General features: G+C 39.6%; 1 protein-coding gene across 16 annotated transcripts in view; it reads right to left on the bottom strand.

The window, feature by feature from the left end:
- The window catches only part of LOC105204888 (potassium voltage-gated channel protein Shaker), a 114125-nt gene that overhangs the window by 78575 nt on the left and 22230 nt on the right, over positions 1–13320 (bottom strand). Inside the window, exons 1-2 of one of the 16 annotated variants that reach the window (XM_039458916.1) lie at positions 4220–10533; positions 322–903 (exon numbers count right to left, since the gene is read on the bottom strand). The exons of 5 other annotated variants lie outside the window; for them this stretch is intronic. In XM_039458916.1, the coding sequence (XP_039314850.1) occupies positions 322–731 (410 nt within the window). In that variant the 5' untranslated portion in view covers positions 732–903; positions 4220–10533. Of the gene's footprint in view, positions 1–321; positions 10549–13320 lie in introns of those variants that run through there. 10 more of the 16 variants (XM_039458915.1, XM_039458913.1, XM_039458914.1 and 7 more) reach the window with 10 other exon arrangements.

Consider the following 13320-nt stretch of genomic DNA (forward strand, 5'->3'; position numbering starts at 1 on the left):
AAAATATCAAAAATTAAATTTGTAAAAAGAATTAACAATAAAAATATCTAGAAAAAATTTTAACAAAGATTTATAAACTCTAAACAAAAATAAAAAAAAAAGGATTTCTTAATACATATCAAAGAATATAAAAAAAAGAGGAAAAACTGAAGACGATACATTCCTAATTGAAGAGTAAAGGGAAGGATATCAAGGAAATGTAGACATCAAGAAAAATGTGAAACGGGAATGGATCAGGCATGATATATCAGCCGATTGTCAATGTCAGCCTTCCAGTGGATCGAAAGAGAAACAATCGATATCACAGGTGAATGCACTCACCGCTGTTTCGTCTTAACGCGACGATAGCGGTGAAATTCCGCCGGGTCGTTGGGGTCGAAACCCCTGTTGCGATGTTTCGGCGGCGAAGATATGGCGGCCTTCGCCTTCTTGGCTTTACCGTCGCTCGGATTCATGGTGATAGCGGGGTTGTTATTGCTGGTGACGACGGCACAAAGAGTGCCGTTGTTGGTGCCGATGTGCAGAGAAGTGAGCGGCGGCGGCGAGGGTGGCAGCTGCTGCTGGGCGGAGTGGTGGCGGACGGTGCTGCTACCGGATGATCGTTCCGGAGGGTGACAGCGGCAGCTTGATGCTGGCGGCTCACCAAGGACACGTTCCCCGTGACCGACGTGGCTCTGGGGCACCGCGTTCAGCTCGTGCCTGGTAACCCTACCGGCGCCCGGCCCACCCATTCAAACCCGCGATGATCGCCGCCCGCGATGACTCCACCTCTCCTCCGATCTCCGTGACTGCCCCTGCCAACGATTCCGCGCACCTTCCGCTCGCTCTCGGTCGGCGCCGCCTGCTCCGCACGTCTCCTCGGCTACTCTCGATTCTACGATGACCGATCCGCTCCGCTACGCTCTGCGAACGCGGCGAAAGTGACGATGACGAAGGGCCTAACAAGGATGTATTGCCGTCACCCCCGCCCCCGCCGCCGCCGCAGCCGCCGCGTAGCCGGGACGGAACCCGGCACGCCGCCGCCGCCGCCGGCTTGTTCAGCCTCCTCATGCACACGTACGTCACTACTGACTACTGTCTCTTTCACCCTGGACACCCTCGCACACGCCACTCATCCAATTTTTTGGGAGAGGTTGATACGTTCGAAGATAAGAAGGAAAGGGAAGCTCCCCCCCCCTTCCCCTAGAAGAGTAGTCCTGTGACAGGTGTCTGTTGCGGGAGATGCGCGTGACAACGTGCACGGCGACAACACTAATGCTTTAGACGCGATCCTCCTTCCGTCCCGCGATCACGCCGACTCACTTAACACGATGCGATCCACCCTTCGTATCCTCTCGCATCCTCCCTGTGTGATACGCCCCCTTGCATCCGCCGCGCGATGGCAGCACCGCGGGGCGTGCGAAGTACGATCCAACAATGTATAGAAATTGGGAGTGGGTGGTGACGAATAGTTTTCAGCACGTTGAGAGCGTTAATATAGGAGTAGAGGCTGAGCGGTCTCGAAAAACGAAGCAAGACTAACACGCGATTTGATAAGAAAGGAAGGAAATTAACACGTCTTCGTTTGCGCTGTGCTGAAAACACCTATGACCAACGACAAACTAGTCCGCCGTTACGTAAACTGATTGACATATAATTGTGAATGACGCATTTGGAAAATTAATGATCAAGTTACCGAGAAAAGCTTAGTGCTGAATGTGGAAAGTCCAGACATCGTAGCGATTGAATTCCTTTGTGTGAACACGCTATCTACGATTTTACCGTGTCACTAGAAACCCACCCCCTTCATCCCACGCGTGACGTTTCTGATTTTCGAAGGAAGCAATTGGTGGCAGCACCGCAGACCACGAGACGTCAGTACGGACCAACAACAAGGGGTGGTGCATAGATGGTCAACAAGGATCGCGGGGGAGAGGGAGGGGGTGAAACACTAGAGTGAAACAGGGGCAGTGGGATAACCTCGATTAGTCGGTGTAGGGTGTGCGAGCAAACCGACACGCCAATCTGATAACTGACCTTAGCCACGCACGAATAATTTCATTCGTAAACACTGCAGTTCTATGCTTCTTTCTCATTTCTTTTCTTTTCCCACTTATTAATAATTTATAAATAAATTTAAAAGAGAAAAGAGAAAATTATTTTCTTTTACAAAAATCATTTCCAACTACAATGATGAACAATATATTAGATACTTATTTCTTGCAATCGCATCGACGATTTTTTTGCCCGCTTTCACTTTTGAAATATTCCTTATAGTCCAAATGGAAATTGCCGAGTGGCAGCACAATATCAACTGATTAAACACGCGAAGATGACAAAACGCTCAATTGTGAAATGAATCAAGAGTAAAGGAAAAAGCGTCCGGCGGAATGAGCCGCCAACCGATGGATGGCTACAACGAGAGCAAAGCACGTGGTTGGACTTAGCCCGCTGATCGAGTTGGCGATCGGCCAATCTATTCCGTCCAAGTTCGCCTGTGGCCACTGTATTTGATCACGGAAGATAAATGAATTTAATCTACAAAATCACACTAAACTTTTACGACATACAACTTTCCCGTTACGGGATCAAACTGCATTTTGAACTTCTTTTATGCGTCAAGAACGTTTATTCAACGATTACAGAGATACACGTCATCAGCAATGCGATGAAAATTACGAATTGATTTTTAAAAAATCCTTTTTTTTTTTTTCAAAAAAGTTTTCCTGATCTACCGCAAGGGAAATAATTGCTACAACGTTTTCGACGACAGTTACAAGATGGCGGTGCTGTAAAGCACCACGACCATCTGGTCAATACCAGAAAACGAGGTTCACCTGGCACGCTAACCCCGATTCAAAGACAGACGCAACGATTCCATGCAATCGTGCGTTTCACACTAAAGATGTTTAAAAATATGGCAAAACTGTTTTGACAAAATACGTAATATAATATTAGTACACAAGTGCAGACCTTTTACGGGGTTGAAAAACCATAGCCGATGCGTGAATGACTTGTAACACTGATATTTTAATTGAAAAATTTCTGGATATAAAATAAATTAATATAAGACCGTAAATGTTTAATGATTTAGAGACCGTCAATAAATTCCTTAAAGTTAACTTATATGATGATACAAAATGAAATATGTCTGACCTATTTAAAACTAAACCAACAACTTGGAGAATAGATTTAGTTAAGTATAAATATATAATACTTGTGTAAATTTTATTTGAAATAATTGGCAATCGAAATTTCAAAAATGCTTCTGAAATGTGAAAATTACACACAATAATTCACAGTGCAAAATTGAAAAATTTAATCTTATACAAGATCAAACGTTTATATTATTCTTAAAAAAATAGATCATAGAAAGTAGATCCCGAGATTAGATTTAGTAGTACAAAGTCAGACGCGTTAACTCTAAGTAGAACTCGTAACTCAACCTTCGATCGTTACAGTCATAGTGCACTTTAAAAAGAGAAACTGTCTTCACTAACTTTGTACAACTAGGACGATTTAGTTTCGTGAGCCTCACGGTTTTACATCACTAAATCTCCTGTGTGGGTCGTTTATGGTTTGCTCGAGTTAAGAATTACTTCATCCCACTCGGGATAAAAACAATGAGCGAAAAAGTATTTTCATCTGGAGTGAGAGTTTTCACTCTCTCTCTCTCTCTCTCCCTTCTGTTCCCCGTCTTTCGAGTAAGTTCTCTCAAACTGATGAGAGCAAGCTCCACAAAGACTCTTTGACATATTTCGATAAACGCGACCAACTTGATCAAAAACTCGAGCGGAAGCAACTAATCGATCAGAAGGAACTCTTAAATATTATAAGCTTTGAAACGCTAATAACTGCTCAATGAAATTAAAAATAGATCCCTCGAGTAAGATAAAAGTAAATTTTGCTATCATCTATTCTATCTCATACACACAAACACACACACACACACACACACACACACACACACACACACACACACACACACATTTTTTTGTGTCATTTAGAAACAACCAAACTTTAACTATTCGACAATCTTTTTTGTCTACTTTCTTAAAAGGAGAAAACTTTTTGCCTTCCATTCTCCTCTCATACTTTGGCCCTGTTCACTCTCTCCTTCTTCATATACATTCGCCCGCGTCACGGTGCCGCACAGCTACCAAACAAACTAACCACTCAGACCCAAGACCATTCGAAACGGTCTTTGTATACTTTCACATCAATCATTTCCTTTACCCACCCGTCGTCACGTGACAGAGAAACGATATTTGTCCGAAGATACCGCGTGTGCAGCATCCACGAGCTTGCCTATAAGTTTCCAGCCCTTCGTCTAAGTCAGTTTCGCGCGCCCGTTCGTACGTATATGCGTGGCGAGCGATCGAGTTTGGTATCCTCGAAAAGGAGCTTTCGCAGGTTCGACCAATCACTGACGCGAATGGTAGCACGGCGTCGGTATGACTGACTTCTCTCTCCTGACCCGTCGTGCATGACCTGCACGACTTATGGCAAACAACCACCGCCGAAGGCGTATCTGTGGTTGGTCAGCCGGTCGGCCGTTCGCTTCCTTTCTACTCGCTACCGCGGTCTCGCGTGTGTATTCGTGTCATACTGGTGTCGTATCGTATCGTGGAACGCTCTTCTCGACAGCGTAACCCAGACTCGGCATCAGGAATTGGAACGCGCCGGTACCACCAATGAAGATAACGCATTCGTCTTCGATTCGCGGTAGTTCGATAAGCCAACATGCACTAACATTATCGACTCACTTGTGTATAAAGTTGTGCTAAATGTCTAGGGTAATAAATATTTATACTTTGAAATTTTTCGAAAAAAAAAAGAGATTTTAATTTAACTTATTAAATATATTATGTAGATAAAAAAAGTGCATTTAAAATATTATTACTTTTGATTGAATATTACAAGTACCTCAAGAAAATATTACAAGTACCTCAAGAAAATAAAAACTTTTACCATGTTCTTTTATCACATTCTATAAGATTTTATTATTATTGACTGTATGATTTTCTCTCTAGAGTCTCTAGATCAGCATTTTCAAGTTATTTTCATAAAGCACAATCCGCAAAGGGGGCCACGGTCTCCTCGATGTATAACAATGATTATCGTAGATAGTAGCTTTTGAAGTTACTCGTGAGGACTCGACTAAGTAAGTCGGTATGTTATAAGCCCTCGCTGGCGTTTAAGAGGACGCTTCTGAACTCTTTGTGAAAGAAATGACCGTTTGTGAGACCTCCTCATTACTGTTTGCCACATTTATTGAATGTTGAAATAAACTCTGAATATGCTTTTTCCATTTATTTCAATACGACGTACAACAAACGTGAATACACCTAGGGCTGATGTAAAAAGCTTTATTTAACGCAAATTATTCGCACAATCGATTTTTTTCCTTCAACATGTCAATAGAAATCACCAATAAACTGTGAAGATAAATTCTCGAAAAATAGCTCGTTATTTTCAAAATTTTTCTTCTTTTTCCTAGTTGCTCCTTTTTCGAACTTCGCGTTCTTTTTTTACGCTCGTTAATAATAGCTCACTACGTATCTCTATTTTTGACTTTACGCATCACTTTCGTTATTAGATTCGTAGATAAAGTTTTTAGTATGATCTGTACATATACCTACAATGTCCTCAATTTTTTTTTTATTCTCAAATTGCTGTGCGAGACATCGACATAAATGTCAAAAAGTGTCTTTTCGTTCGTGACAGAGATGGATACAGCCGAAACTAAAACGGTATCAATTTGTTATCAATAAGACAACATTTTTAGCAGGATAATTCCGATATTTGCCTCACGCGAGGATTTATGCCGCAAAGGTAAAACACATAATAGGAGAGAACGTAATTTCCTTACAACTATTCTATTATATGTCGTTATATTTGTATTATATTGAGATATCAGTTTAGGGAGAAAGGGAGTGTAAAAGGCTTAGCGGCTATTTCGTAATACATAAGTATACAGGGTAAATAGTGAAAGATGGAGTATATAAAAAAAAAATACAAGTGCTTAGTTCTTTGTTCTACTTCATTGTCCCATTCGTAAGTGGTTATATACCCCACCCATTTTGCTATACAAAAATGCAAGGATTTCTAAAACTTTATTTTGCAGGTAAAAAAAAATAATACTTTGTTTTTTTTTAATTTCTTTTTATAGTAGTAGACAGTATAAAATTTTTGTTAGTACAATTTATATTTATTTATCTGAATAGTAATTAATGCTTGATAAATCAAGTTTTCGAATGGATGTAGCGGAGTTACACCCTGTACAGCATCATAATCTATGAATGTCGTTTTTAATTCACAGTTATAATTTTACTCGGCAACACTCGCGCCTATTATTACCAAAGCTATAAATAAATCAATCAATGCAAAAAATAATCGATGCTGAATGGAAAGTATTTCGATACTATCAAAGCACTCTAAGGCAAAGAGCTTTTGGCTTATCGACTTCCAAGAGCTTGCGTCAGATGGCACGAGTTTACGAGAAACAAATTTATCGGACGTTTGATTTTAACCTAGTTTAACTTTGGCAAACAACTATTTGTGTCTAATATTTAGTTCAGATTTAAGTAAAAAATTTAACTAATATTGAGCACCAGTATTGGAATTAAATTAAAATTTTTGCGTAAAAAAATTGTGAAAATATTATATTCGGACAATATGTATAAGATATTCGTACACTCCATTTGCGATTTGTTCCGTAATATACTCTATTTCCTATACTACGCCTTACTGCCCAATTGATTTCGTAACGCCATTGTCACTCACAACATCTTTTCAGAAGATATGCATATTGTGTTTTAAACAATAATTTATATGAAAAATACATGCACAACGTAAGGCCTGCAATACTCTCACCATGTAATTAATAAAGAAGCAATTGTGCATATTAGATAATTCGCAAGTAGAAATTAGCGCTCGAAATGGGTCTTCATTTGTCATCGATCAATTCCCATTTGTGAAATACGATCTACCTCATGTGTTTGATGGATAGGGGCAAGTGCTGTGCAAGTCGAACGGATAATTAGTACTCGCGTCATATAATCATTACCTTTTCCCACGCTCGGGCGATTTCCGTTTCTTGCGTGGAAACATCCTCATTCCGAGAAATGTGCTTCTAATACCAGCGTGCATCGTGAATCTCTAATCATTAAACACTTCAGATTACGGAAGCCTTGCGACAATCCACTCGACATGAATCATCGCGTCACTATCCTCGCACACACACCCAATACTCATCGTCAATTACCTCAAACCGCGCATATAAATTAATAAAAATCGTTCAATTGCATCGATCAATCAAAAGTCGAAATTCTGCATTTCGCACACGCATAGCTATCGAATTCGTATGAACCATGACGTAAATTTCACTTAATTTGTTCACACTTGACACGTTAAATATCTGTTAGAGATTCAATCATGCCGCATAAATTCAGCTGCCATAAATCGATTTTCGCCGCGTAGAATAAATTTTAATCGATCGCTTTTTATCACGTATATAGCTCGAGCCTCCGCCATCGAGCAATGATACTAAGCACGATTACGCTCTCCAAAAAGCAGTCTACTAGTGGAGACACTTTCACAGACGAGCATCCCGATGTTAAAAATACACCGCGAGCTTTAGTTTCCCAATCGACGTCTCGCCGGAGTTTCAGCTAAATGTGAATCATCTATCGATAGAGTTAATAATAATTAGAATTATAGACTGAGAAACAATTACAAAAAAAAAATAATAAAATAGATTTTTGCTCATCTCACACAGGAACTACTTTATATTCGAGCATCATTCGTGCAAAAGTAATATTTCAATTACATAGTACACTCGAGGGAAACGTAATATTATTCGTGCCACTTTCGAAAACAATTCCCAATTAATCGGGATTCATTTACAAAGATTCGCGATTTTGTCATTCATCTCGTGATCTCGTTTTCTCCACTCGTACGTCTATTTCTATCTATATCTTCCGTCCTTAATTTACTTCGAGTGACACTGGACCAAGCCACTAAACGGAATCTCCCAAATTACAAGAATCGACCGTGGTGCTTTCGTGCGCTAAATCGCGATGAGGTTTAATTAATTTGATTCACATCGAAATCGAACTATCAAGAGGGATGAGGCGCAAGCAGCTCGGATGATATTGCGCTAAGGCTGGACAAGCAATCGAGAGCTACTCAGTTATCGACCGTAATTAAGAAATACTGATCCTTCTTTAACGCAATTATTGATAGATAAAAATATTACATTACAAACGCTGCAAAACCGTTGTAAAAGTTACAACAGCTTTCATTAAATTATCGATTCTATACACTGAGAGAAATGTTTAGTGAAATCAACTGACGTTCGGTTGAATAGTGATTAAATGAGTTTTATAATTACTAAATATATAGTTGTTTTGACCAAACAATTTGTAGCTTTAACCAAATAATTATTTTCATACAACAAATTACAAAAAGTTTTGTTAAATGTAATTGAGTTTTTGGTACCAGTAACTACAAAATTCAATTCATCACTATTCAACCAAACGTCAGTTGATCTTACCAAACGATTTCTCTCGTTGTGTGTGAGATTAAATTATCGATTTTATATAAAGGGGCTAATGCTTTATGAAAAGTATAGCATAGTTGAAACTTTTGCGATGCCAAACTTGCTCGATCTTCCCCTTTCTTGATCTACAATATCCGATTCAGATCACGCCAAAAGCACGTAAATTCCGGATGCCATAACATCTTGGCATCACGGAACGCTTCGATGTACACGTGGAAGAAGTTTCATCGTAAATTTCTTTCGTGAGGATAAATCCACGTGTTTTCTTCTTAGCAACAGATTCTTGTTAACTATAGAAATAAAACAAAAAAAATTTAATCTAAACCATTTACCATTTAGCTTGTGCTTCATGGAAATATTTAAATTCGATTCGACAAAGTATGAATGAATTTTAAACGTTATACTAATTATAAGGGTCTATAAAAGTAATTCGCAAAAGTTAATTGTCCAATGTTCGTTAATAGATATTCGTGGATCGCTGTTAGATCCCTTAGGTATGTTTCCGCTCATGTTATGGTGGGCGGGATACCAGTTAGTGTATTTTGGAAGCGAAGGTAAAATGTCTGGCCTGGGAACAGTTAAACAACGTCAGGCTGTTCGCCAGAAGTTGCAGGGTTAGGAAAGTATTCGCGCGCGACATCATCTTTCCGCTATAAATATCTCAACTCCTTATGACTTCAACATTCGGCAACTTTTATTTGCCAACGTTTATAAAAATATTGTCACTAGCAGACTAGGAAACATCTTTTCTTCAGTTTATCCGTAAAAATTTTTAATTTTATAACAAGAGTATAAGTAATAGAGATATGTAATGCGTGCAGGTAACAAGTGCAATGCGTCAAACGCAGTTTGTTCGTGGGTCATTTCTTCCGTTTCCCTTTGGCACAAACAATCGAGAGTTAATCACGCGAGAGTTATGCGCAGCTTTCCAAAGTGTGACACGTTCTGTGCATTTCTGACACGGTGAATTCCAAACTAATTGAAGCGTCTGTATTAATATAGACCACTCTGAGTCAGCTGTTAAACATCTTGATTTACACAATTTCGCAATCCGTTCGCCGGATTTTCTCTCATTCATTGTCGGCTATGAGTTGGCCTGTAGTTCACATGGTGCACATTATGAGCGCGAGATGAAAAGGGACGGAATTGAATTTCTGTGAATGCTGAGTAGATGGGATTGTGTTACGAGATGTCAAAGGAAGCTAAACTTCAGCAATAAATTTTATATTAGCCATTAGCTCAGTGGGATTAAATAAATGGCTTGTCCAACTCAGAGAGACTGAATCGTGAGAGTCTGATCGCGAAAAATCAGAAATGAAAAAGGAATGCTACTTGAACGTGTGAATAATAGAGATCAAACCGTCCACTTTACGCACTGGCGCAATGCAGACTGCAAGAAAAGCTACGGGCGGGTACGCACGCGTAAGCATGAAATTGCCGCCGCAATTTCCATCGAGAGCAGGAAACTCAGAATTTGGTCACGTGTACGCGATGATGACGTTAGCCGGATGCAGTCGACGCGCGATCGATCGTGGTTCGAGGTGGCGAAAGCTTCCTCGGGCTATACCGATACTTTCTATTTTATTTATCCGACAAATATATGATTTTTCGAACACGACTCTTAGATTTCAGATCAGATGAAATCATTTCTTGACTTTCACAAGCAGTATCTGTTACACTTGACGAAAATGTAGCGAGTACCATTTGTGTAATAGATTAATCATATAAATTTTGTTGCTTGTCTAAAGATGTTTACGCAAACCGTTCGTATGTAGAAAAATCATGAGAGAATTTCGAAAAATTTATTATTATTAACAATTAAAACAGGATGCAACTCACCCTCAATGTACGAATAAGATTTAGTAGCTGAACTTACCTGCAATAAAAAAATAAAAGCACATTAGTTTCAATCGGTTAAAATTGAAAGATTTATTACCGCTGTCTTATATTTTATGCTGATGTCTTTTCTTTTCTATACCATAATTTTTTATAATTTATTATAGCAAAATATAAAAATTATATATATTATGTATGTAGAATAATTTCTATCAGTATCTTTATTCACCTTTTCAACTGATGAAAACATCATTTCCCCAATAATATATAATTAATTTCAGATCTAAAAAAAAAAAAATTAATCAAATTGTCTGCTAAAACAATCTGTATGACGGTCTGCGTGTAGAACGCTCGCTCATGAGATGGTTTTTTCTGGCGAATTCGAGGTAGGTTTAAGTACCAGCTAAAAAGCGCGCCTTTATCGTCAAGACGAAAGAGAGCGCGAAACGGGGCAGCGCGATATGTCGCAATGCGTCTTGACGTCACCGACGTCGCTGGTGGGATTCGAGGGTTGATAGGCAAAGGGTGGGGGGTCCAGATGAGGACTATGCGGACGCACGTGCATATTGCCGACAAGCCACTACGACGAGCCATCTGTCGGCCGTCGCGACAAAGTGGCAACGAAAGCGCATCCAGCACTGGTAATTCAATCCTCTCCGTCGCAGTCCGCGGAGCAAAGAATCAATCGAAATATAAATTGAATCGATCATTTGAGAGGCAACGTGTAACATACGCGTTTGCATCGACACGATTAAAAATTCTCTCCACATTTGTATGAAATAAATATAATTATTTCATTTTTTAAACAGAAAGTTTGTAGAAAAAAACTTTCGAAGTGTGAGGAACGTTTGTATCGAAAAATTTAAATAATGAATCTTTATTCATTATCATTCCAATGAGATTTTTTGATAAGACTTGCGCTCTTTCCTCTAATTGATATCTAAATAATTGTGAAATTATTCGCATAAAAATGTTAAGTTCAATTTCTTCCCTTTGTGCAGGGGATGCTATTACTTTAATGATTTACTGGCGATGCGCATTCCGCAACCGAATTCTTGGCGAAAAACCGAAAACTCCCGACTGGACTAATTTGACACATACTTCGTTAATCTCCTCATCGCTGTCTTAATATTGGGGCAAAATCGGCGTTCCTCAAAAGATCGAAAGAAGAAGCGGACAGAATGAATTATTATCGCCCTATATCGAGAAGCATTCGAGACGTTATCCTGCGGAATTACGGCCGCGAAGTTTGCGCGAGGATAATGGCGTGCAGCCTCGGGAAAGATCGATGATCTTGCTCGTTTAGGAACTTCCGCGAATGCCGGCGCTTAACGAGAATTCAAAAGGGTTGAGGGTCGGCCGTGTCGCGACCGTAAAGGACGATGCTATTTTGGTCTCGTCCTCTCTCTGCGCTCCCTCGCTGCGAACGGCGAACTCGGTTTTCAACGCCGTTCTATATACGAGTCGCGGGAACAGACGACGTAGAAAATAATACGTGAAAACGGTGCATGATTAATTATCACCCCCTCAGTTGCCATAGCGCGCGTTTCGCAAATACTTCATCAGGACGACTCTCTCGCATTTGACTTTCTATGAGAAAAGTTTTCAGATATACTTCTCAACTAATGGTATTTCGAATGAGGTTCAAACTCCCCTTTTGTGAAACAATTAAATTAAATAATTAAAACTAAAATCTTCTCTTATTACCGTGCAACGTACTTATTTATAATCCTCGCGCGTCATAGGTGTAGTTCCATTGATGCATACGGATAATATGGATTCTCTGGCAAAAAGCAAATGAAATTTAATAACCCGACATCGAGGACACATGTAAAACAGTTTGTTTCCCACTGAAACGAGTAGATGGCTCCACCCACGTCTCGTATCGAGGGTACACGTGTTCCACTCTCGTTCAAGACGTGGGTGGTAATTCTGTCGATGGATACGGAATTTCTGTGCTCGTCTAAAATATCAAGAGCTTTTCAATATTAAACTGAACGTAATCACTAATTTTAATTTCGATGGTTAATTCATTTCGTCAAATTATATTCTTAAATTTTAACATTATACAACAATTTATAAATAGTTTATCATTCACTGTTCTTCTCTTTCGATTTTCTCCTTTTTCACATCGTAAAATAATTCCATTATTTTTATTGAATTGTTATAATACTCTTATGACTCACGCTCAATCGTCGAGACAAAATTTCGTTCCGCAACAAGTCTTGAAGTATCTCAAGCCGATTCACGGGGATTTCGCTTAAAGAGCCCTACGGCGTCGAAGGATCGATAGTAATCAGCCCTGTAAACCAGGCAGTGGCATACGAGCAACAACCTCTGCATCCTCTCGCGGCATATCACTGCACGCGTATGCGTGTGGCTTTGTGCGCGCGCGCGTAGAACCTTACCGGTGCACACATCGTATTGATTCATCGTGAAAATCATGAATGAACGTAATTCCTTCGATGCCTGAGCACTCGCAGCGTTTTCTCATGCGTAAACGAATAAATCGTTTATCGGTGTCGCAAACAATTGATAACTGGGAAATTAATCGTGACGAATGACCGAATAGTTTGTTCAGGTATTCGCAAGGGACAAAGAAACGATTGTTATCGAAAAATATCATCTTGATTTGTCTCTTTACAATAAATAGTTTTCTAAAAAGTTGAAAGATACACTTGGGCCGGTATTCACGGTCGATTCTTATATTTAAGATCGTCTTAAGTATCACCTTAAAATGCCATCAACCAATCAGAGAGCCGTATTAGCATCTTAAGACGTTACTTAAGACGATCTTGAAATAAAAATCGACTATGAATACCGGCCTTGATAACGGAAATAGAGAGAAAAATTGCCATTTGTTGATTGTCGTTCATTCGTTCGTTTGTTCGTTCGTTCGTTCGTTCGTTCGACAGGTCGATATCCATTTAGTGTTCCCTGAG

Source organism: Solenopsis invicta, chromosome 16 (assembly GCF_016802725.1).
Source record: "Solenopsis invicta isolate M01_SB chromosome 16, UNIL_Sinv_3.0, whole genome shotgun sequence".
Classification (NCBI taxonomy): Eukaryota; Metazoa; Arthropoda; class Insecta; order Hymenoptera; family Formicidae; genus Solenopsis; species Solenopsis invicta.